The sequence below is a fragment of the Corvus kubaryi genome, unplaced genomic scaffold (genome assembly GCF_017639235.1).
Source record: "Corvus kubaryi isolate FWS band 111438036 unplaced genomic scaffold, C.kubaryi_AGA036_p1.0 37334, whole genome shotgun sequence".
Classification (NCBI taxonomy): Eukaryota; Metazoa; Chordata; class Aves; order Passeriformes; family Corvidae; genus Corvus; species Corvus kubaryi.
The window spans coordinates 14852857-14879927 of record NW_024581108.1 but is presented as its reverse complement, the minus strand read 5'-3'; the positions used below and the strand labels follow the sequence as shown (position 1 = coordinate 14879927).

Genomic DNA, 27071 nt, shown 5'->3' with positions numbered 1-27071 from the left:
CTCTTGTCTGTCCAACAGTATGAACACAACTGCTCCATTACCAGAGTCTTCATTCATTTACCCCTTCCACTCATTCTTCAAATGGAAATGATTTCATCAAATTTCAACCCTCTGAATTATTTAGGAAAACAATTCTAGACTGAGCACTGGAGAGCAGCCTGCCAATATCTCTATCTGTGGCCATTCATCAGTCCTGTCAAGAGCTCGTGAGTTACATTTCTGTGCTCCTCACAGCATGCTACTGAAGAGTAAACAAAACATAATTAACTTAACACAAAAAAATCACCAGTAACACCTAGGATTACATGGTTAAGTGGGATAAATGTGCGAATACATTTGGAGCTAGTGCCTTCCCCTGAGGAGAAGTGTTCAGAAAAGGTATTTGCTGTCACAGCATGGCAAAATACATCAAGATTGATAACATTTAGACTTTTTCCTTATCAATGCAAGCTTATTGGTAACAGCTACTTTTTATGCTGCATAAGCTCAGAAGAAATACAGTAGATAGAAGAAAAAAATCTAGCAAAGCTCCTACTGCTAATTTTACTACTCATTGGAATACCATTTAAATAAACACTGTCTGTCAGGGAAGATTTCGTGTGTAAACAATAAAAAAGTAATGATTAATAAGAATTGTACAAGGTTATGTGAGAAATGAAAATGTTACACAACACTGAACAGACACCAGAAAATTGAATTAAATCTTGCATCTTGGACAACCTACTACAAAATACTTCAGTAATCTGCTTTATATAGGAAGGTCCTGATCCCACATATATTTAGTGACAGGTAACAAACTGGGTCAAAAATTAAGTCTTATACTCAAAATACACATATGCTTAATGTACAACTAGTGTTGTACAACATTAGGCAATACAGTAAGAATAAAGACTAAGATACATTTCCCTTTGCCTAAAGATCTTATAGCACCCTTTCCTTTCCTCTACCCAACACACATCCATGCTCACACTTGGCTATCTTCTTCCCACCATTATTATTCCAGGGACACAAATACAACCCATCAGAAACCAGAGAACTCATTTAACAGCCACAGTGGCTGTTGACTCTCCTCTCCAAGCCTCATCTCACCAAAACTTCATGACCAACACTGTACTTTTAGTCAGGTAATTCCCAAACACAGCTTTGGGGAGAGAAGGGCTAAGGAACAATCAGACCACTCTAAGGTTCGTGTGAAGAGACACTGCAAGTGGGTTTTGACAGAAGCCATTCAGCAGCACCAGAAAAGTGCTGAAGCAGAATGTGCCTCACTCCTGCAGTACAGCAAATCTCTATCCTTTCACCAGTTTCTACTGCAGACAAAGCCAGAAAAATTCTCAACAAACTGGGCATAATTTGGGGATGCCAAAGGCAGCATCTTCATAGCCCAAACAGGCTTCTGCAGAGAAATCAGCTGCAAGCTAGGAAAGGGGCCCTTTCCCTGAATATAAAAACTAAAGTTTTATTAATCAATGACCACTAAGGAGCACTGCTCACTTTTACATTTGCCAGTAAGTCTCATTCCAAATGCAACACCTGGTCCACCAATGACTCCTCCTAGGGAACAGCAAAACTGATCACCAAAATGAAAGTAATTCTGGAACAGTATTCCTGCTGTTAATCCTGTATTTAATAAAAGTGATTTAATTCACCATTAAAAGCATTTGATAAATCAGTTTTCTGTTACCTAGGTAAGTCCTAAAATTTATTCTAGGTCAACCATAAATTTTGAATTACTACACCATAGCAATTTATTGGTTGTTCCGATACAGACAAGATTTATATTTTTTTAATTTATGAAAGATTAAAAAAATAAATGTAGCAGTAACTCTTCATTCCATGATATCTTCAGCTTTTACTATACATTAAAAGACAATGAATAAAGTAATTTCTTTTAAATGTAGACTTTTAATGCTACTGTTTACAGTAGTAAAAATAATAATAAACATGATAGTCTCTACAACCCCAAACTTCTACTGCTAGGAATTATACTTTCTCACTAAGGTTTTTGTGGCTTAATTGTCTTCATGTATTATTGATATCTGGTACTTGGATGTAATTAAGAATAGGGGAACCATTCTTAGAGTACTATTCCAATCCATTAGGTAAATTTTCTCACTATGATATGAAAATTTTCATCTACTTAATTAGAACACCTACTTCTTCCATGCCTAAGTGCACCTAAGATGTGTTTTATGATGGCCCAAGGAAAGGAAAAAGAAACCACAACACATCAATTATGCCTCCACTCAGTTGTACAACTATTTTAAAATGTGTGAACAGTTAAGACAAAATTGAAAAATTACCATAATAGGCTTTTGACACTTCCCCGCTTAAGCAAAAATTAATTCTAACTCCCTGTTTTTATGCAATGCCTTTATAATTTCTCTAATCTCGAGTTCCCACGAGAGAGAACACAACTCTTTCAAGTACAAGTATGTGAGGCTTGGCATCTTCTCTTTTTAGTTATGCAGTTTATTTGATGGAAGCCTAAACCGCTAAGCCTCCCTTTGTGCTTAATATAAGCCATCCTCAGTGGAAATACAAGTTAATTTAAGTAAAATGAAGTTTTAGGAAGAAGGCATTCTCTTGCACAGAAAGCCTCACTAAATCAAAGCTTTTTTAAATGCAGCATCTGTTTCCTGAATTGCTCTAGAACCTGTAATAAAAATAAACGAAAAAGAAGAAAAATTTTTAAAAGGTACTTTAACATATGAAACATCATAAACCTAAAAACAGACTAATGGAACAGCTTACTTCCCATTTTACTGTGTTTTGCAGCCTCACCTTGCATCGTGCATGAAGACACTCTTGCAGTGTATTGTATTAGCACATTTTAAGCATCATCTGGTTTATTAATGGTGACTATTAGTAAAACCTACTGCTTGTGCTACAAAGGTGCACCAGCTATATTGTATTGCTGGGATACACTTCCATACACACTAAGCTGTATGGACCACATCCTAAATTCACAGTTATTTCACAGCACTGCTTAGCCCTGAAACACACCTGAAGTATTTGTACATCACGTACTGTGCTTCAGCAGCACGGGGTGTATTCTGATGCCTACAAACTTATTAAGGTCACAGACAGCTTGTGCAGATACTTAGTGTATTCCCACGAGAGGCATAGGTATATTATTTGCATACCATTATGTACTGAAAACCTATTCAGTTATCCTCGCTGGAGACAACTCACCTCACTGCCCTAAATAGAATTCACTTTTCCAATATTTGAAGGAACAGCAAATAAATAGGACCCAGTGTAGACAAATCCAAAAAGACTCAGAATATCTAAGAATTTTGGCTTATAAATGACAAATGTGAATGAATGCAGACCAATTTATCACAAAAAATTATCACAGAAGCAAGGAATGATGAAAAAAGTGAATGATATGCTTAAAAGAGGACTAAAATGTTGAGAGCAAAAATCACTGCCGAGTTAATTTTAGCAAAAAAGGTGACATTAGCCAAGCCTATTATGACCAAAAAAGTAGAGCACAGGATCTCAAAGCAGAGAACTCACTTAAAAATACCCTCCTTACATTTGCAGTGACAGCAGCGGTTCTAATATCATCTGCCCAAAACAAAGTGAGAGAGCTATTGATGTTTTACCTATAGCAGTGTGCAACAGTTCACATCATGTCAGCAACTGAGACCCATGGGACACGTACATGTTGGTTCTTCAGTACCAGCTGCAATACTGTGAGTATTTGCTGTAATTACAAATATATTCTAACATGCCCTAATTGTCCTCCTTGGTTTTAGTCCCCCCATAATTACGATGTTTTGAATAAACATCTCCCAACCACTGCTCACTTCCTTTTTCTACTTATCCTTCCTGATGTCAATACAGCCACAAAGAAGGAGAATATAAATAAAGTATCCATGTGCTTTGTGCAGAAAGTCAGAAGAGATTAACATAACGGTCCTTTACAGCCTCAGTCTGCAAACCAGAACCTCTTGCTGTTCACCTCGGTTTGCTTTTTGCCAACCTGCTATGTGAAGTTTACTTTCAGCTGTAAGCATTTTTGAACCTGTCTCTTTCTGTAAAGCTCTGAGCACAGATAAAGCACAATAGAAACAGTAACCATCGCCTTGAAATCACAGTTGTGAGCAGCTCGTGAAGAACAACAAAAGGGGATCATGGCACAATCAGTCCCATGCCAAAACAAAGACACAGAAACATCAATAGTGCTTATTGAAAGGTTTGTGCACACAGGATCTTCAAACACATGGCTGCTTCAGCTGAAAAGAAGCAAATCAATTTGTTGAATACTAGGAATATAATAATTTTTTAAGTCCATGGCCACACTGTTACTACCGACCCTTGAAATGCAGTTATTTGAAGTTCAGATGAGTAAACCCCAGAGATCTACAGCACTCTATAAAGCCTGTCATGTTAGAGTCATTTCCTGAACATCTTTCTTCATTTTACATCTTAAATAGTGCTTATTAAAAAGAAACGGTTACAGGAATTACCTCTTAAAGAAGCTGCAAATCCAATGCAGCACCTCTAACAAGTATAGCTACTATAGAGCCAGGGTATCTTTTAATATATTTTTTAATAGTACATCTGACAATTCTATATTCTGGTGGGTATGAAACTGATGTCTCATAATCCACAAAATGGATGAGGCTACAGTCACATATAAAGCCTCATATTAGCAGTATTCTCAAGGGCAAACTGAGCACTCCCATGATATGCATAAAAGCCTCAAATTTATTTCCATTTCAACTTTCCACAGTAACAGCTATTTTTACTCTCATCTGCTCATGAGAAATATAAACAAAAACTTCGGGAATACAAGTACATTTTATCAGTTTTAGCTGATACTACCTATCCTAGTTGGCTGTAGAAATTTTGTAGTCACATACCCAGCCAGGATGAAAAATGCCCTTTTCAAGCAGTAGTTTGCACCACTGCTGTGCTTAATAAGCACAGGACTCAAGCAGGACTGGTGAGCGTGGAGTGTGGCCACTTGAGGGGTAGCCCCTAAAATTGCTCCAAGCTGTCTGTCAAACTGATCTCCCATCCTGTGCCAAAGAAGAATGGAGATAAAATGCCTATCTATACATGTCAGGCTTTCACAGGTTGGGAAAGAGAAAAGAGGCATGACCTCAGAAAACTGACAGATCAGAGTTAAAACTTCTTTGTCCAAACTGCACGATCTGGACAGCCTCAGTCATTTTGAAAACACTGCATCTGTTGCATCCATGTCTGTTACTGCAACTCCCTGAAGAGGAGACAGGTTTTGAAGGAGAGCATAGACTGGGGGTTACTGTCACCTTGCTGGGAGCCATTTCTGTGAAGAAGGGATAAATTCACATTCCAATATGTGACAGCAGAGACTGGACTCTACTGATGCCCAGACGAGCTCATAATGCACATGCACATCAAACAGAACATTTTGATAACTGCTCAATTAACTGTTCTTAATAGAGTGTGTAAGAGGGAAAAACAGGTCATTCCTTTATTGGTTTTAAAATATATTTTGGTTTCATTTTTAAAAAATGCAAGGAAGGAGGTAAAATTGCATGCTTTAATGCATAAACAGGGAAGAAAAGATGGACCATGCATGCAAAAGTTCTTGCAAGAAGAAGCTACCAAACATCATCCCAAATGTCTCTGGCATGCTGGAACAGGCAAAATTTCCCCTTCTTGGCTTACAGAAAATGTTCAGTGTGGTATTTCTGGTACAAAATGGTTAAAAACAAGAGCCCCACAACTGACTGTTCAGGTTCCTCATGCAAGATACCTTTCAATGCATTTAGTTATTCAACCCATTATATTCAGCTATAATTGGAAAATTTTAATACTACATTCAGTTCCCCTGTAATGCTTGGTCAGCAACAAAAAGCGCTCATGGCTCTTTTCCGGCTCTGCTGAGCACTGTTGTGTGCAGACAAAGGAAGTGCTCTCCCATGCATTAATACTTTGGCACTCCATCCCTACAGAAATTAAGTTCCCCGTAATTGCTACTACATTTTTAAGATTTGGGGAGCAGCATTTGAAAGAAAAATATTTCTAAGATACTTATCTTTATTCTGGCTGAAGACTAAGAAGAGATTCCACCTAATATTTCAACTTAACAAAGAGATAACCCAGCAGAACTTCCCCTGTGGCTGAGAACCAGTAAAATAATGGTCCTGGGTAGGCAGAGAGTTATCACCCACAAGAGTCCTTTAATGGGAAGATGGAAGAGAAGAGACTGCTTTACTACATCTCTGCTTCTGCATCTCTGCTTCATCATCATGATCAGATGAAAAACATAACAAAACAGAAGCAGCCATGTCTTGTCAGTAAAACCAAATGATCAGTAATTGATGCTAACTCCACATCACGGTAACTGTGATTGGAAAAACCTGATGAGAAAAACAACAGCAAATTTTAAAAATTACATTTTCTCTATTTTAGAAAAATACTTTATGCTATACACACATTCAGGAATGTGATGAAATTTCATTTGGCTAATGAGCTATTTAATTTCTGAAGGAGAAAAAAAGAGAGACAACTTTACTGTTTGTGTGGACTACTGGATTACATTTGAAGGTTCTGAGCACCATTCCTGACTCTGTAGCAGTTCGTTAGACAAAACAAAACAAAACAAAAAAAACCAACCTGAAAAATCTCTGGTTTAATGGTTTGCCAGTAAAAGATCTGCACCATCTACAACCAAGTCAAGACTGTGTTTGGTGATTTCTTGCAGTGAGTCAGAGAAACAGGGGACTGTGCCATTCTTAATATATTACATGACTCATACACACAGCAAGATTCTACTAAACTTTTTTAATCAAACTTAGTATTAGAGGAAATCTTAGAGAATGAACTTCAAAGCACCTATATGCACCAAGTAGCACAAGGTATTGGCAGGAATACCTCTTCTGCTCTATGACATACTTGGTTTGGTTGGCAAAAGTGTGCAGTAATAGCTCTTTTTCTTTTGGTCCTTTTGAGCACTGTGTTTTCTACTAGGTAGCATTCAATGTAAAGAAAGCCCAAAAGATTTCAATAATCTCTAACTTATGCAGCAGTAAGAGAAATTAAGTCTATACACTGTTTACAATTTAGGGAAAAAAGGAAGTTCTTACTTGCTGGACAACATCCAGTCATGATTCCACTTGAGACCACTTCCACTACAGTTATAAAATGTAGGCAAACCACCTCTAGGTTAAACAATTCACAAACATATGTTTAATACATAAAAGAAATGGAAAAAACCTGAACGTCGTAGACCATACATCCTAAGCGCCCTAGATGAAGAAAGGCTGGTTAAGCACAAAGGGTACATACAGCACACCTGGATTTAGCTCTGCACAGAATTTCTGAGCCCCAAAAACCACTTTAGGTGAGTTGGTGAGGAAGAGGATGTCAATGTATTTCCATGATGTGCATCAGAATGAACTTTTCTCACCTGAAGTCTGGACCAGACAGATGTGAGCACTGACAGAACAGGCTGCTGTTCTCCAGACACTCCAAAGTGGCCACAAGAAGTGGCCATGGTAAGGGGTCAATACTGTCTTCAGCACATTGCTCAGAACTGCAGCGGTAAAGCCTGACCAGGCAAGCTGACACCTCACAAGGCTTTTTGGTAGGAAGCCAAGTGATGTATTTTGTTAAAATAAAACTGGACTCTGAAGTCAGTGTACTTTTTAATATTAGGTATGAAAAATTCAATTTTCAATCATCTTAACAAAATCCATTTCTGACAAAGAGAAGCATCCCTGCCTGAGGGATGTGTCTGTGTCTGTGACAGCAGGTGCAGCAGAACTTGGACCTTTTGGTGAAAGGTTGTATTTTATCTCTGACATCATCCAGCTGAATACCATGACCAGAGTTCTGAAAAGCAAGCTGTGCTTCAAAGTTATTTTCAAACACAGCTACATGAATGGATTTTCAAAGAATGTATAAATAGCTGTGTCTAAAACTTTACACATCGAACCTGACACATCTAAGTATTACAAGTTGCTTTTGAACCTCTTAGCCTGTAAAGACAGTAAAATGCAAGTATCACTTATCAAAGTACTTTAAGACTTTTAATAAATTAATATTAATAAACAAAAACTACTGTCTGCATCAAAAATAAAAATCTGGGTTACTGTTGTGCTGTTAAACACCTTGCATGCTTAACCAAAGTTCTGAATACTAATGGATTTATAAAACATTTATAGGAACCAAGACTCTGCCATCAGGACAGAAGCAGACTGGGAGTCAGGGGAACTCCTGAAATGTATAAACTGCCAAAGGGCAGCTACAAGGCAATGGGCAAGGCACCAGTGTGATCCCTGAATTTTAAAGTTTTGTTTTCAAGTCTGTATCAGCATGTGACGGGTTACTTTTCATATCGAGTGCTTCACAAAGATTGTAAGCCACATAAAACCACTTTAATTTAATGTTTGTGAAAACATTTTAAGTCTGAGAGCTAAAATTGCTGTGTTATAGATAATAAAAAGATACTTAAAAAAAAATCTATACAACATAGTGTGTTCTATTTTCTTAATACTGTTTCAACAATTTCTGGCAAATGCTACTGAAGAAAATCTCTGTCAATTAAATCAGCATGAAACCAAAATAACATCAACAAAGGCAATAAACTAACAGCCCTCTACAACATGAGAATGAGGCCCTGAGAATGAACAAAAAATTGATCTTCAAAGCAAAAGGATTTTATTTGGGGGAAGGGTGGGGTGGGTCATGGCTGCAAACTTGTTACAGAAACAGAGAAATGATGGAAACAAAGGCCTTCCTGCAAGACTTACTGCAGAACTGCAACCCTGCAGTATTCTTTGATGGCCATCCGTCTCTGTATTGATAACTCTGGAGATTCCCCTCCCATCACCTTTCCTAAAATTTCCTATTTAATTTCCCTTCTGGTGACTGCAGTCAACACCCTCAGACCAGACTGGATGTAGCAAGTCCCTAATGCTCCCTGAGCCTGGACTGAGCCAAGCTCCCGGTGCTCCCATGACCTGCTCGACTGGACCCTGAAACAGAGACACTTCCTCAACAGGGTTAGCACAACTTCCCAGGAATCTCCTGAAATTACTGAAGACATTTTCCACTGAGGCTTCTTATGGAGAGGCAACAGAAAAGCACAGGTTAAAACTTCTACAAACCAAACAAATTTAACACATTTCTCCAAAAGGAAACTCAATCTAATTTAATTAGATATTACACGTAGCATTCCCCCCCATGATAAAATAGCAATGGAACTCCTTATTTTTAAGTAAATCTGCAACTGTAAACCATGTCAGATTTCAAGTAAATTGTGCAATTTCCACTACAGGCTGCAAGTCACTTTCCTGAAATACCACCCTGCTTTAACAGCATGTTCATTTATCTACTTAATGGTTTGAAATGGACTAAAATAAGCATGCAAGCTGATCGTGGTCTGAATTTGCTGTTTCATTTTGTTTTCAATTATAACACCATCAGGAGATCTGGTGTTTATCTGCTGAAATGTGCCTTTCATCAGTAAAACATTCTTCCATCAGTAAGACACCAGTAACAATATAAGTCTCTTCAATATCCTAAATCCTGGTTAGGCCAAATATGTTAACACACAGTGACATTCCAAGCACAAGCACTGGCACCAAAGTTAGGTACTTTTATTAAAATGACTTGCTGAACTGCAAGGCCAGCATGAATATCATTTATGATAAATGGGAACAATCTTCTCAAATGCAGTTTGCCCCGTTCTTCCACCAGACCTGTTTTGACAAAAGACAAGTGCAGAATTAAAGTAATCTCTCCTTTTTCTCCCCTTCCTGATTTGGGGTTTTTTTGGCCTTATTCTAAGTAGCATAAACTTACTGTAAGTAGCAGCATTGTATGCGTGGCTGTACAGAGAGAATCTCATTAAAAAGGTTGTCTCATGTGGGCATTACTCCGAAAGCTCAACTTTTACAAGTTTGTATTAATGACTGCAATCCTTTACCAAGCACTAGTGGCTTTTTATTTCAGTTAAAGCACAAGGAGCATTTCATTAGTGTTCAAGAGAATAAATTTATAGTGAAAGCTGGATAGCACTAGTGGCTATGGTGGCTAACAAGTATAATTAAAATGTACTTTATACATTATACTGATTTAGGATACATGTCCACCACTGTGAAATTTTAATATATATTTATGCTATAAATACACAGCACTGATGCTATTATGTATGTCTAGAGTATGTATGTATCCATTTGGATACATAACATACACAAATACATACATAACATACACATACACAACACCACAAATACTATCCACTGTTCTTACTCTTTAGTTTCTTATAATTTCCTTCTTTTTCCTTAAAGCAAAAAACCCCTTGTTCATACAAAATGGCCCCTGCACAACTTGTTCCAGTTGTGCCAGGTCCCTCAGAAAGGGTATAAGGAGCTTCCTGCAGAGCTAATTCAGTAGGATGCTGGTGCAGTGATGCTCAGCTGGTTACAGCTCCTACAGGCTCAGGCAGGGCACCAGCCTCACACACAGCCAGGGCATGGTGCCAAACTCCCTGTCACCACAGCTAAATAACGCTCCTTTTATTTGGCTTCTCTGCATCCAAGACATTTGCAGTTCTGTTAGATCTGTTCTGCTGCCTTGTGCAGACCCCAGCTCTGTACTACTGGCAAGTTTAGCAAACAGATAAGAGTACATAAACCAGTTTTTTGCCTTTCCACAGTGCAATATTCTATGGCAGTGTAACACACAATAGCCAAATGAACCCTCCGTAGTTATTACCCAGCTAATGCTGTAAAAATATTGCTATGGCATTTCGTCTGCTTGACCATTTTAAAGGTTAATTCTGTTTCCTATTTGAGATTTTCCTCTAGGTGAGCCATTCCATGCACTTTCTATTTACTGATTCCAAACAACCACCAAACTGTTTCATTGCTCACTCTCACTGTTAAGAACATATTGACTGGCTGCCTGCTCTGCTGTTTAATTCATTTATACTGAGAGTCAGGCATGAAGACAGAATTTTAAATGTGACATTTGCAGGCTGTTGGGTCATTTGAAGCTCTGACAACACCAGGGAGTTCCTGACATACAAACTGGTCCTGATTTCCAATCTTCCATGTTTGGAACACATCAGAAATTCTCCCCGAAGGTGCAGATTTCAGCCAAAAGTTTTTAAATCCATTGTGTTTACAACTTGTAGGAAAGGCTTGTACACTTTAAGGTTTTAAAATAAAGCTTATGTTTCCATTAAGGTAAAACCAGCACTGCCTGCAGCATGAGACTCAACGCTTTAAAAACAGTTATTGACAAAGGTATTTGGGAAGATCTACGATAATTAATACACATGAAGTTGTTTACAAAATTCTATTAAGGGACTTAGTGGACTTTTATTTGTTCCTGTTGATCTTCAAGCATTTAAAAACAGCTCATCCTGAAGCCACAGCTTTATCTTATATTGCCCATCTGGCTTAGTGCTACTCTGACCAGTACCAAGTCCTAGTTTTCAATCTGGAAGTTTTCCTTATCTCAAAGCAGTGAATGGACTGCACCATTTTGTCTCCCATGATGAACTGTCATTATCTTCCCCAAATTTCAGGTCAATTTTTCAGAGCATACCTGATTACCTGAAAGATTCCATATGGCCAAGATACCATTAGGAAAACAGTAATGTGACCTGTTTGGTCCTGACTTAAGAAAACTATAGTTACTTGTCCCTGAAGCAGGACTCGTATCTACAAAGTTTAAAAATTTTTTATTTTATTCTGTGAAAATTCCAAATGACTGCAACAGAATAGGTCATTTTGCTCCCTTTAAGGCATCCCCAAGAAGAAGGATGCTAAATCTCCACAGCCATGTTTGACACAAGTTTTATGTTATTTGGCCATAAGCTTTTCCACACAAACAGGCAGAGTCCTCTGTGGCTGACAGAAAAGAATGAGGAGACACCTGAATGCAGACTGGGTACCTGATCTACCAGCAGGATGGATTGAAAATCACACCTTGAACTCTGAGAGAAGAGCAAGAAGGGAATATAGCATCTTCTGCACAGAAAAGATCTCTTCCTCCTCCTTGCCATTAACTGGGGGAGACATGTTACAATAAAAACTTCTATTCAATCTCAGCTCATATCCCTCATTTGTTTACTTAAATCAATAGCACAGTATTCCATTTAAATAAAGACAAAGAAGGCACAACCCAGGAAAAATAGAAACCTATTTTTTTTAATTGTGCAAAACAAAAAGCAAACAAAAAAACCCTGTTCAAAGCAGAAAGTATGATGACACTGCTATAGTTAGAAATAAAAATGGTGCTAATTCAGAACTGTATTAGGAGGAGAGATTGTTTTCCCTGCTCAACTCGTCATGACAATTATTCCACAATAATGACTCCATACTTTGACTGCTTTTTCAGGAAGGGGAATATGATTGAGGTCAAGATGCAAATTGGGAGAAATTAATGGATTTTTTTTTCTTTTCTATCAGCAGACACACAACAAGTTTAACAAGTAGCTCTGAAGTGTTAACCACGTCATACAGCAAGCATCTTTTCATTGCTATGTTCAGAATAAGACTTTTATAATTTAATACTTGTCATCTGAACAAGAGTATCTTGTTTATACATACTTCCAGCATGAGGACATTAATTCTGTGTGACCTAGAAAAGCAGTTTAAGTATTACACATGCTCTTTATTTTCAAAGGAATTTTTAAAATAGAAAGACATACCTGGTGTATTATCTGAGCTACAGGAAGTTGTTCAGCATATTTTAGTGGCTCTGTTGCCAACTCCTCCTCTGGAAACCTGGGAAGAAATTAAGTTCACATTATCAAGGTTAGTACAATGTTTACCTAATTAAATTACTGAAATTAAGTGTTTCAGGGATATTGTTTTGCTTAAGATGAAGAAAAAAGTGTTTATGACAGTAATGGAATATATTTCTTATAAAGTTGAGTGAAAGAACAAATTTATAGTAAACAGAAATGTGCATTACATTGAGGATTTTTTCCTTGACATAAAGCACAGATTTAGCAGCAGAAACATAAGAAAACCTTTAAATTTATTTTTAGGTGAACAAGGAGTGGTGAAAGCTGGATTGAAGTCCCCAAGGAAAGAAGTCTTATGCATTTGCAAAGCAGATTCAGCACTGTCAACCATACAAGCTTCTTCACTCAGTCCTGTCAACATAATTGAAATATGACCATCTCAAAAGGCAGGAGGGATTATTCACCATTTCCCATTTTTGCTGCAAGTGCACAGCAGTGTTTAGATGTGGTAGAAGTTCAACACCACAAATATTCACGCATTTGCCAGCACAGCAGTGTGTACTTCTGGTTACCAAAAAGCCAAAAAGCTAGTGTGAAGAAAAAGAGTGAATACTTCACAAAGAATATACATCATAGCCCTTTAAACTTTGAATAAACTGTGGTTGCAGCTGAAAACTCTGAATCCATAACCAGTCTCTTAAAAGAATATTTAAATGATAGTAAATTAATATGAAAGCATGTTTTAAACCCTTCGACCATGCTGCTTTCATCTACTGGAACTGCAAAGCATGTGCTACATTTTCAAAGTATCACTCAAGTTTTTCATCAGCCATTCCTCTATCTTTCTGAAGACTTCTGAATATAGGAATTTGAGCACTATGACAAGAAATGAAGGGGAAAGAAAAGATCCTGACAAAAACAAGGCCCTTCTCTAAAGCTGATGCAGAATTATTTTCAGACAAAAACCGTGACCAAGACATTATTTTCCAGGCTCAAACCTTATACCCATTCTAGTCAAAAAGGATCCCCACCTGCTGGGTTAATTTACCTGCAGACCAGCTAACAAGTAAGAGCCAGAAACTACAAGCTTAGTGCCTGCACTGGGAGTCAACAGGCTGCAGAAAAAGGAAGGACAATAAGTGCACATCTCTTCCCTTTTCCACTACCGAATTTCTGCTGTGGTTTGAAAGGCTTTAAGCTCAAGTAAGAGTCTGAATATCCAGAAATTTGTAACGAACAGAGTATGAAAGCCTTACTGCATAAGAAATTTAAAAGCAGAGAACAAAAGAAACACAGCAATATTTCAAAGATCATAGTGACAGTCTGCCTAGAACCGTTTAATGTGCTTAAGAAAAATTAAATAAGCAGGCTCTGAACTACTGAAGCTGGTCCACAGATAGAGCTCATTTACTGATACGGTTTTTAGAGTTTTTGGATTATTATGACAATGACGAATTCATACTTTTAACATGAAATATACTGCTGTTACAGTCCAACACAACCATCAGAACTTAGAGGGGGTTCAGCAACTCCACCACAGTGTGCAGAAGGAATCTTTCCACTCAGTTCCTCCCTACTTTCTATCATTGGTCCTGATCGGCAAACATACCACAGTCAGTATGAATTGAAGATTACTTCTGTTCTGCTGGGAGCCTGTTAGCTGACACAACACCTTGATTTATGGATACCAGCAACATAAATCCATTTTTTAGCCATAGGTCTAGATACAAAACAACTGTACACAACACAATATTAATCAGTATCTTGAACGCTTATCTCTACAGTCTTTACAGGGACACTGCAAATCTGGGGGGGAAAAAAAAAAAATATCTGAAATCCCAAAATTAAACACTTGAAGCTGAAAGTAAGAGCTAAAATTACTATAAACTGAATGTTAGCAGAAACGGAAAAAAAAAAGAGCCTTGTTCTGTCAAGGACCTTGCACATTTGGCAATTTTTCTGTCTAGACAGAATCAGCATTCCCTTGCACTGTCAAGCACACTCCTTGTCAACTGCAGGAAAAAAAGACCTTTCTTCAAATGAAGCAGGATTAAAAAAGATAAAGAAAAATTATCATTATAATTTTAAGCCTTAGGAAGCTTAACTAAAAAAAAGAGGAAGGGGAGAGTAGTATAAACATGCATTTTAAAGTAATTAGATTTAAACTGAAATTATGCTGATAGGAGCCTTTCAACATCAAGAAAGACATTTTAATTTTTTCTAATTTACTTTCTAAAAAAAAAAATCAAGTCACTTGAACTACACTACATTTTACATATAAATAAATTGTAAGATAAAGATTAGGTAGGTGGACATTCTAATGTATTTACATACACATCTACATTTAATACCCACACACACAGGTATTTTGGAAGAGAAGTTCAGAACTGTTTTCTCAAAATTTCTGCTGTAACGCCATGAACTTTTTGTATACGTATTTAGTGATGTACTAACTGTCAAGTCTACAAAAGAGTTTTGATTCTTCTCTCCTGCAGATAAGCCTAAAATCCCCTGCAAGTGAGCACAAAGGATGTCTTTTAACCAGTCATTTATGTAAGAACAGAGACAGCTCATGGCCAGTGAGATCAAACCCCATGATACCTCTCACAAATGGCTGAATTCTCTCCTCCAAAGGCTGCATCCCAAACTGGCTCCTCCAGGCACGTGTTAAGCCTTGAACCACTCACAAACATTGTCCAGCTGGGATGAGTCACAACGGTAACAGGGGCCACACTGACAGTGACACAGCCCGTGATGCGAGACAGGACATCAGCCTAATTCACAAGGACAGATGCAGCCTCGGCCTGTCTTTAAGGAAGTTGTCTTGGTTAGCTTGGTCAGTTTTGCTGTGGATCAAAGAAAGCCACTATCAGGGCTGCTTGTAACAAGAAGAAAGAAACCTGCTGTAAAACTGCTCCTTCATTCTAGCCCTAGGAATAGCAGCCCACCAGCACTCCTAGACTGGCAGAATGACCTGTAAAAGGCAGTCCTCTTCAAAAAAGCATAAGGGATAGAAAGGCCTAAAGAAGAGAAACAGGTCAACACTGAAGAGAATTTTCTACTTCCTCCTCTTTGCAGGTGGAAGAAGGGAACACGTCAGGATAAAGATAATCATCACTATTCTTCTGACCTTGTCTCTCCCTTTCACAGAGGGACACAAGCAAATTGGTTACTCCTTCCAGAGATAATTTCCAGATGCCTGGGGAGGCACTCACTTTTGCTCAAAACTAGTTATGTCAGGAAAAAAATCCAAATACAAAAACCATCTCAGCTGATGGAATTTGTGCTCGGATCACGTGTGGCAATTTGAGGCTGTAATTTCACAAAATTAGTTGGCCTCTCTGTGTTTAGTTCATTCATATTTGACACTTAAACCTTTATAAAATTAAGGGCTAATTTGTTGTAATACAGTTTCCTTTGTATGTTTCATTTCTTTCAAAACAATTCTATTACAGAAACAAAGATAATTTTTCATGAATTAATTTTCCGGTAAGAAACAGTCCCTTCTGTCTCAACTGAGCATGACAGCAGAGTGCTGCCAACAGTGGCAAAGCAAGCTAACACAGTGGCATATCAGCAAATACGGCATCGTGCCTGACAGCTGGTAATGCAAAGCATAAGGAGATCTTGATTTTCAGGGAGAAGTCTAGAAAGAAATGTAAAATCAGATGAGAAGTGGGAAGCAGTAAGAGATAGCAGAAGAGAAGGATCTCGAAAAATTCAATTTAAAAGTTATTTTTATACTGCCACTGTGACTGCTCTTAGATGAAGGAAAGTGAGCATGAAACAGAAACTGTGGAAAGTGAATCTAAATCCAGTAAAATGTGTCAAGATATTTGGTGAAATATCTTATTTGTTATTTATATTTGCATGCTCTCTCTTAAGGGAGAAATCCTGTGAAAGTCAATATGTGCTAAAGGAAAGTAAATTCCGAGCATGAGAAGGTGGCACGTTCTGCAACAAGTGCTAACCCAGCCCATGGTCTTCTACACAGAACAGCTGCAGTGGCTTTAGGGCAGAGATGTATTTTACCTTGTGCAAGTTTTACAAAAACACAGGGGGGAAAAAAAATACAACATGTGATCATGAACTGGGCTGCTCATGGCAGAAATGTGCTGTTAAGGCATTCAAGAGACAGAAAAGTCTAGGTAACATAAAACCTGTCTCTCTGGGTAAATAAAAACATTCACTAATTTTAACAGGCAATAGGACTAAGGTTAATATTTCTTCCTTCTTATATGTTTCCTAGACTTGATGGCCCGGACAGGTCACAGAATTTCATGCCTATGATCCATGCACAGGTAATACTGCATCTCTTTGAAACTCTTGCTCCTTGATGGTAAGTTCTAATAGGGAACCACCTCTCTTGGAAACGATACAAACTGGAAGTCAGAGTGTCAACAGTGTACAAAAGACTATCAGAGACAAAAATGCATGGGAAGAAGGCATTTGGGGATCACCTTCTTTCTTTTCTGTAGACATAAATGATTTGTGCTGCTCAAGTTCTGCCTGGCTTGTTTGAGACATGACTTCTGAATAACGTGAATGAAAGTACTGGAATGGGCTGTCCCACTTGTAGAAGTAGCTCTGAGCAGAAACAGTGCAACTGCTCGGACAGTCAGCATGAGACCAAGGGATGCAAATAACACAGCAGTGCCTAAATCTGATACCCAAGACTGAAAGGCTGAAATTAATTTATCTAAACCTGTGTACAGCACTGATAGCTTTATTGACTGTAAATACATGAACACACTTGCATTTGGCAATAAAAAGAAAACAAAATACCAGAGGTTTATGCACCACATCAGAAAAAGTTATTAGCTTTCCTATTAAAGAGAGGCTGAAATGGGCTACATCGGGTTTGAGTGAATAGTTTTTTAAATTGGCCATTGAGAAATTTATCTACCATATCCATAGTACAGAAGATTAAGAATTAGACCTTGGATTGAGGCCAGGTACTTGATCTATTTGTTAAATCCTAACTTCACCCATATTTAAGAATTGGGTATGTTTAAACAACAAAAGCACTAAGGTACATGGAAAACACCAGTGCTTGAAAAGATGAGATCATACTTAACTCTGCTCTTCTCCAAAAGTGTGCTCATCAATGCTCTTCTTATCTTTATAAGGGAATGCCAGATTTGCCTACACTCATGTTTACCACATGGATAGTCACAAAGAAGAGAAACAAATACTTGAGAGCATCATCTTTGCAGGGAACTTCCTCACAACATCTCCTTCCTGGCACAGTTTCTTTAGTTAAAGGGTCAAAACTCAGTGGTTTTTTTGTTGCTGCAACCTTTGCTCAGGTGAGTGTGGATGTCTCCCTCTAAAGACCTAATAATGCAAACAACTTCCTTCACTACTCTAGTCCTGAGCTCTGGGATGCTGGGCAGCTGGGGACTGACCTTGGGGGACCTCTCAGGGCTTTCTCACAAAGCTAATGCTCATCTATGCCCTTCATTGCTGTGCAGTCTGAATGTCTTTGGATGGCAAAACCATTTGTGCATATTCAAAGATGAGGAGAGGAGGAAGCTGTGGTGGAAAGGTACACAAGCATTTCACAGGAACAGCCAAAACCACCAAGATTCTCATCCACAAATGCTGTGACTTCCACTCAATAATGCTAGCAGCACCTACTGCAGCAGATGGCAGACTATCAAAGACAGCTTCAAAGGAAGATTGCACAAAAATGAACAATAGAATATGGAGATAAAGGAAAAAAATAAATTGACAGCAAAAATATCTTTGATGCAATGAAAAGCTAAATCAGTGTTAGACACAATCAGTTTTATAATTTTTTGAAGAAGGAAGCTACTGATTTGCATTGTGAAGAAAAATTAACTACTTCAGCTTGCTGGCCTTTACAGAGAGATATTCCTGTGGAATAAAGCAGCAAAACATCTTACAGTTCAGAAATGCAAAACACTTTTTGTGATCTGTTAATTTCTTTTCAAATAAATGTGAAAGATTTGGACCCAAACTAATCATACAGACTTATTCCTGGAGTTTAAAAAATACCTGAAATCTGTGAATGCACAGCACTTTCTCTTGAACCTGATCATAAAAAAGGTCTGCTGGTGTTCCCAGAGTCTGCCAGACACATTGTGTCCATAGACTGGATAAAAATTGACTGCAACAAATGTTTCCTCTGTCTTTCTGTGATCCACATGATTTCTTATCTGAAGAATTTCAGGTGATTAACCTTTGTCAAGCCACATACCCTTAGCCATCCTAAGATCCTAAAAAGAGGTAACACAAATCTATAGCGTGTTTTAACACAGGTTGACCAGTATTGTCTCTCTCCTCTTTTCTAGCCAATGACTTTTGTCAAAAAATGTCACTGGAGGGATTCTCTGTTCTGCCTGCTCCTATTTTTATTCTGAGCCAAGACATAGGGAAGGAATTAAAAAGAATATTAGCTTAAGTAAGCAGAACTGGCTTTCCTGCTACTGGTAACCACATGACCTATAGGGCTTCATTTTGTTATCTCAACTATTCCACATTTTAGGTAAATTAGAAAATCTCTTTTGAATTAATTTAAAACTTCCACATGATGATGCTGCTGAAGCACAAAATGCTAATCAAAAGTTGGAGATAAAAAGACCCACTAAGTCTCTCCTCTATCACTGAAAATCACCACTTGAGTCCACGGCTAAAAGAAGGTGCTCATTGCTTAATGCTAATTCATTCTCACAACAGGCAGGTTTTTTGAGGGGGAAAAAAAAAGAACAGAACAAGTGTCAAATTTCCTAAACTTGGGGCACGTTTATAAAGACAAGTCCAGCAATACCAGAGGAGCTTCTACTGATGGTTCAAACCATCAAAAGAGAACACTGCCAACCTCACTGAGCAATCTTTTGATCCAGTTTGAAGTGCGTATGTGCCGTCCTTAAGAACTGAGGCTGCAAATTTCCCCCTTGAATCCATTCCCTCTAATTGCATGGGAAAATGTTTCCAAGAGTGGTTAAAAACCATACAGGTTATTATCACTCTATGTCTGGAAAGTCATGACTGAATTTCACAGGAATCTCAAAGAAGAAAGTCCAAATCCTCCCATGCCACCACATCACACATGCAATTTAAATACTGCTACCAGTACATGCTGAAATTATACTTTCAGCAGGATAAAGCAAGCTTGTTCATTTTTCATAACTGAAAGTTTATCCACAGTGCCTGATCTTTATGTAGATCAATTCAACACCACCTGCCAGTGCACTGCAAGTCAGGAAAATCAGTAGGAAGATGTTTTTAAATCAAAGAATTAACCTGGGAATGTGCCATTATTTAGTGGCCACAATTAGTCTTTATAGCAAAGTTCATCTTGTGTTTAATACTACTGTTCTTTCCTGGACACATTCAAATAAACAATATATCTGCACTGGTTCATATTGTTACACTTTTCAACAGGCACCTTCTAAAAACCCCATAATACACATATTTTAAGTTCCAATATTTCTACACCTACAGTGCATATTTTTGTTATTTCAGTTCATGAGTCACATAATGTACCATCCAGCTGTAATTTCTCATGAGACTGCTTAGTTCAGTACAAGAATCTGTCAAAGTAGCAGTGTTCTCTGCCCAAAACCATCCTCAGACCTTTTACCTTACTCCCCTCATTTCAAGCTTCCTATTTTGCTTTTTTGACCCTTTACTCCAATTAATCAAGGGAGCTAACCACACAGAAATACAGAAATCTTGTTTCTAAGGTACTTTCAGAGACCATCCACTTCAGCCTCCCAACACCAGCTCAGGTCAGCTACAGCTCTGTCCAGCTGAATCTTGACAACCTCCACAACCTCTCTGTGCTAACCCACCCTTCTTTGCAAACGTTTCTCCTCATGCACAACCTGAACCTCTTACTACTACAAGAATTTACCTTAACCACCTCTGTGACTGCATTCCAAACAGCTGCAGCCTGCAATTACACTTCTGCCTTTTAAGGGCAAGCAAGCCCAAATCTCTCAACCACCTCTCACAGGATGTGTACCCTAGGCAAGGTTGTATTGGCAACCCTTCTCAACATTGTTATTGAAGGGGAAGGCCAAATGCCAGACAGAGTGTTTCAGGTAGGGCTTCAGCAGCATCAAAGAGAAATGGTAACAGTATTGCTCAATCTGCTAATGAGACTCCTCATGTAGCTCAGTAGGCAGCTTGTCTTATTGATGGTGATGGCACTGGTGCCCATCTCCACCTCCAGGGTCCTTTATAGCAGGGCTGCCGATATGCCTGGCAATTCCCAGCCCCTATGGGTAGGACGTTACAAGGGAAGACACCAACTGTACTTCTATCCACAAGTGTATACAAGAGCATATACAGGTACCTGTAATAGACCCAGATTTTCTTGAAACATGCTATACCCTAGGCACTCAGAAAATTAATCATAAAAATTACAGCTCTGGGCTTTTGAGAAATGGTTTACTGTGCAATCATGTCTCTCCTGAATACTAGATGTTGCTTTTGATCTTTTTTGCTACAACATGATCAGTAACACATTTCCATAAAGCAAACTACCAAGATACACCAAGAATTGCAGAACACTGTACTACAAAACTTAATCAACTGTTTTCCCCTTTTTCACCAGTGCTGTTCCTCATACAATTTAAGTGGTCCCAGGAACAAAAGCAGAAGCAGCAAGTCATACCTATCCCTGTGTCAAGTACATGGCACGCCACTTGCCAACCTCCCAAGAGGCACACAAACGTGGCAACTCCCCTGCCTATCCAGGCAAGCCACTAGGTCTGAGGCCTGTGGGACAGAAAGAGGGACTTTATGTCCTTGTGTTCAGCTCAGGGCTCTACTAATTCCAGTACCTGTCAGCTGTACCTATACAAGACATATATCTTGATTTGCAAGTTATTCTTAGTTGCAAAGCCAAGCAATAGGCTGGAGAAACCAAACTTCTAATACTCACAGGTGGTTTCTTATCCAAATACTGGACACAAAATCTGGCATCTCAGACACCTGCCAAGTCCAGAGTTCCAATTACCTCACCTTTTTCTTGCAGGGAAGGGACAGATGCAGTAGCTCAGAGCGTGCCACAGGCTGTCAGCACCCTTTCTCTCTGCAGTCTCCAAAGGACACGGCTAGAGCAGGAACAGAAACAGCTCTGAGGGCTACAGGCATGTCCCTCCCCTTTCTTTCTTCTCAGTTACCTTAAATTCTCTGTACAGATTTATTTGTCTTACTGCAAGAGTAAAGAGATAAAACCATTTAATAGGGAAAATCTTATTTACAAAGTTTCCTTTTATTTACTTATCAACTCTGCAGCATGGTAAATGTCAAGCAATGTTTAAACAATCATCAAAGACCTTTATAAAGCAATAAAGCAAAAGCTACTTCTATGAAATGTTCCTAAAAAATTCATTAGCACATTTTTCAACACCTATATCGGTTGGACTTGGCCAACAGTAAAAATATGTTAGCAGAGTTATCATACTAACAAAAATGTCTAATGACGTCTAATATTAAATAGTTATTTTTAAAATGGGACTTAAACTTTTAAAATTAAACCTTCAGTATTCAGTCATGTCCAAACTTAAGCTGACTAAGTCTTTCTAAGACTGTCTTACAACAGTAGAGTACATGCAGCAAATGGGTTTACCTGGTTTTACTTTCAAAACCAAAACAGAAAAAACCAAAAAGTTCACTCTTTTGTCAGAGGATTGTTCCATGTTTTTTCTTTTAAAACAAATGTGAGGGTTTACACAAAAATGATTTATGACTTCAACTCAGATTGAATGCTGAGTATTACTAACCTAATCTCAGTCTTTATCTCATTCTTATGGTAGGTTCTTCCATTATTTAAAAGTAAATTTTTGCAAATGTTTATAATTTACAGAACATTGCATCAGTAAATCTGAATGTTAAGTGTACATTATCAGTAGATACCAGCACCAAGAGACAGTGTAAAGCAGAAAAGATCACAATGCCAATCTGTCACTCAGTTTTTAGAACATCAGCCTCTCAGTACACCTTATGTAAAAGAAGAAACTCTTCAGTGCTGGTAAGGTCTTTCACAATCCCACACATATTTGAGTGTGTCTGTGTGTATATATGCATACGCGTAAAAGGCAACTTTGAACTTAAGGCAAAAATTAAAAGTTTCTTAGTTCATTTAGCACAGATAATGAAGCCAGATTTCTCTCCCAATACCTTCAGATGGAGTAATTAACAGTTATAGAAACAATGGAACAACTCCAATTACACAGTAACAGGCTTAAGAAAAAAATTCCAAGTTAAGAGAAGCACAAAGCAGGCAAAAGCCAAAAGATTTCATTCTAAAGAATTTTACATGCTACATTATCAAATATATGAGGTCTAGTGAAGAGTTTACATGCTGTCTTGTGCCTTTTAACTTCATATTTTACACGTTTCATGGAAAACTAACTTCTTTTTTAATTCACCCATTTTCTCTCATGTTTTTATCACTGTTCAATGTACCTGTCACCAAAACTGCTAGAGTACTTTGAATGGAAACAGCATGGTGTAAGGTGTGTACCTTTCTTGTATATGTTCATTGCTCAGCTACAGTAGATCCTCCCTCACAAGTGGGACTCCCACACACAACTACAATGTAAGTAACCAAAACCATTTGCACTGGATTTTTACATTTACATTTATTTTTACATTTACATTTTTACAGCAGGAATATCAAAGTATTTTAATAGACATACCACAAGGCCCTTCTACTTGCATCACCACATAGTTCTACTCTGGCTTTGGGGTTAATAATAGCCAAAAGTGCACGATGGCAATTGAGTATGCTGGTTCTCGATCCAAGGAAACCAATAAAAAAATATTTTCTTTCCGCATTTTAAGACTAATACCTCTGTTGCAATTCTTCTGTGTGTACTCTGTAGAGGCCATACAGTACAACAGAATCTTACTGCAAAACTCATAGTATGTGTTGACTATTTGTGGTTAGTGTATATATTCTTTATGGCTGCTGGTCAACTGAGATTTCATGGGCGTAAGCTTTTTACACTTTAATGTCTTATTTCCTAAAAAAAAAATCCAAACAAAAAAACCCCACAAAATCCCCAAACAAAAACCAACACAAAAAACCCCCAATCAAAACACCAACCCAAAAATTCCCCAATCAAAATACCAACAAAACCCCGCTTCTGCTGCATTTGTCAACACTCGGATGAAAGCGGAAAACTCACCCATCCCAACTGATGAATACCTAAGTCACTTTGAAATGAAGTATTTCCATTTCAGTAACTATACTGCACAGTAATATACTGAACTTTCACTAGAGAGCTGCTCAGTGACTGCAGTTACTGTTTTATTACAGAGTCCTGGACTGCAAGGTGATAATACGGTATTTACTGATGCACGGTGCTCACGGAGCGAGCGAGGCCTGGCACACAGACACGGAGGGGGAACCAGCAGCAGGCAGCAGCGCTGCTCTGTCGGGCTGACTGCTAAGCAGCCAACAACGCTCACTGCAGCACTTGCCCTTTAGCACAGGCGGGGCTCTGCTCAGGATCGGGGCAGCACCGCAGCGCCGCTGCCTTCCCAGAAGAGCCGGCAGCTTGCAGTCTACAGGGAAGCCATATAAACTCTGTAAAATATGATTACTGACAAGAAAATGAGAGTGCTGATGGTTCTCCACAGGTAGAAATTCCTGGGGTCTTCCACTTATCTCAAGAATGCGTGGATTCCTGCTATTCAAGAACTTTTTGCTACTGATCTTATGGCTATAGAAATATGTTGACTGTGTATGGGCCACTGCATCTTCAGTAAAACCACCATTGCACAAGAGGTGTTTTCAGTGGAGAGCAGAGGATATTGAAAGGTTATATAGCTTGAATTTCAGACAATGGCATAGCCAAGCACAACACAAAATGGTAAGGTTACATTATAGTCTGCTCAGGAGTACAATGAAAGAGTATAATGAAGGTCTGGAGTTTTGTTTTGTGGCATTCTGGTTTGTTTGTTTATTTCTAAATAAAACATAACTATTGATCTCTTTGACATACACATTAACTCTTACAGACTAACCACATACATTATATGTCAAAATTATTTTCTACTGGAACCTTATTCACTCCACTGTAAATTGATGGTACATTACTATTGCTATGTTTGTTCTTTGAACAAACAAATACTTTTAACTGTAGGTAGACAGTAGAGCTGTAAAGGTAAGCAAACCCAAAGTGAAACTGGCATAGGATAAACTGCAACAATACAGATCCTGAGAGAGTATACTCCAAGCAGATGCCAAGTCTGGAAATGCCTCAGTCAGCTCGTAGGAAGGATGTTATTTCACAGCAGCCACTTTTGATAGCAGAGAAAAACACAATGGAAGCCCTCTGTCCACTACTTGCTCTGGAAGCCCCCAGCCCACCTGTGAATACACCATCGTGGTGCTGGCCCACACTGCAACAAAGGGAGATATGCAAGTCTCGGCCAAAACCAGAACACGCTTTTTTACCTGTATCTGGAAAGACCAGACTAAGACAGTATTAAATACTAAATTTTAGTAACTATTGTACAAAACCATAAATTAAAAAAACCCAAACAAACAATCAAAGAAAATATTTTCATTTGGTGAAAGACATCCTTTCCCCAAGTTTAGTCATCTGGAGAGAAGTATTTTGCAAGGTGGTTTATTTGCTTGCACCACCTAGTGGGGTTTAGTTTAATCTACCAAAATAGTCAGAGGTCAGTTGCGTTCCTACCTCATGACATTAGTGATAGACAGCATTTTCTCACAACATAATGTTTCAAGCCTCCACGACCCACTAACAGCATTACACTGCTAAGTTTCCACACGTCTATAAAAACACAGCACAAAAAATGCAAGACAACAATACCTGTTTTGCTTGAATTAAGTTCTGCAGGAACTTAAGAGATGTCACAGAAAACTGTTTCATCAAGTGGTGTTTATGAGTTTCTAAGCCAAAGTATGTGTCAACAGTACCTTGTCAGAGTCTACCACACAAACTCCACAGTCTGAACAGATTGTTAGGCAGTAACAAGGCCACACACTGAGATGTGGAGGATTTCTGCAGGCCTTTTGAATCAAACCCCTGGCAGAGGCAGGCACACAGTGCAAAGGGTTCTGCCTGCAGGAATGAGGGCTCATCAGGCAGCAGCAACCACTTGTTGCAGTGGTTCACCTGCAGCAGAACAAGCACCTACACTGCCTCTGCCCTGGCTCCAGGTTGTTCCACCAGTTTGGGCTCATAACCTGCCTGCTTTATAATCCACTGCCCCAGCACAAAACTACTACATGAAGTCCAGCCACACTGGAAAAGTTTATCAGGTCAAACCCCAACCTGACAGTAGACAAGAATTAATTAAATATGCCACTTAAGGCTCGTACTGAAACGCTAAACTGATCATATCCAGAATACATTCTTTTCCTAGTTATTCCTAGGGAGGAACTCACCTACTAGAGTAAGAAGTCTGTTGCATTTGATCTGAAGCTGAAGTCATGCTATATAGAGGCACTACAAAATGTTTTTAGATGAGCCAATTAAACAAGAGATCAGTGCCAAAGTGTTTCTAGGTCTTCCATGTGAATTTTGCAGAGATGGGACCATAAGCATTTACAGAAATTCACACCACCTTTCTTTCTTACAAAATTCATTATTTCATGATTTCAACTTAATCAGCTTCAGTTCTCACTTCCATACGGATGTGTATTTGTAACTCTGACAATAGCAGAGGAGAAAAAATGCTGTACCCATTTTACAATATGGAACTCATCACAAATGTTTCATTTGGATGCACAGGAAGACTTTGGGGAATGATGCAAGACTTTTTACCCTTCTATAAACTTCCATATGAGACTAAAGGAGAGGAAAATATTTTTGTTTCACAGTGGTTTATAAAAAAACCAAAATCTGTTTGCTCAAAAATGATGCCTTTTTTTCCAGAAGAAACAGATGCTAGTAACAACTGCTCTGATATGCACGCAAAGCCCCAGGCTACAGCTCTGTCTAGGACAGTTAAGTACCATCTACTACTACACACAGAATCATCTAACAATGGGAGAGGATAACTGCTGCAGCCAAGCACACAACAACACAGTCGTTTGAAGACAAGGCAAGAATTGAATCAGACTGCATTAAAAAGAAAGGATAAAGTGTTTGCTGTTTCCGTTTTAGTACTCAAACTTTTAGATTGTTTCAATCCTCATAGGAAGCATTTTTTCAGAACAGAATATTCAAGTGTTTTTTTTCATAGTTTTCTTACTTGGTTAAGGTTCCAACATGGGCCATTTTGCTCTGTGAGGACTAAGATCAAATTTAAGACAACAGCCACATAGGAAGTAGGAAAGAAACGATGCTTGCAATTTTATCCCATGTACATTTGATGCTCACCCACATAAAATCTAATCCTG

The 27071-nt window shown here is 38.4% G+C and overlaps 1 protein-coding gene across 2 annotated transcripts in view; it reads right to left on the bottom strand.

Moving 5' to 3' along the window:
* Nucleotides 1–27071, bottom strand: part of PIGK (phosphatidylinositol glycan anchor biosynthesis class K) — a 65035-nt gene that overhangs the window by 10314 nt on the left and 27650 nt on the right. Inside the window, exons 10-11 of one of the 2 annotated variants that reach the window (XM_042030442.1) lie at nucleotides 12671–12746; nucleotides 9585–12025 (exon numbers count right to left, since the gene is read on the bottom strand). In XM_042030442.1, the coding sequence (XP_041886376.1) occupies nucleotides 11783–12025; nucleotides 12671–12746 (319 nt within the window). In that variant the 3' untranslated portion in view covers nucleotides 9585–11782. Of the gene's footprint in view, nucleotides 1–9584; nucleotides 12026–12670; nucleotides 12747–27071 lie in introns of those variants that run through there. The other variant, XM_042030443.1, reaches the window with a different exon arrangement.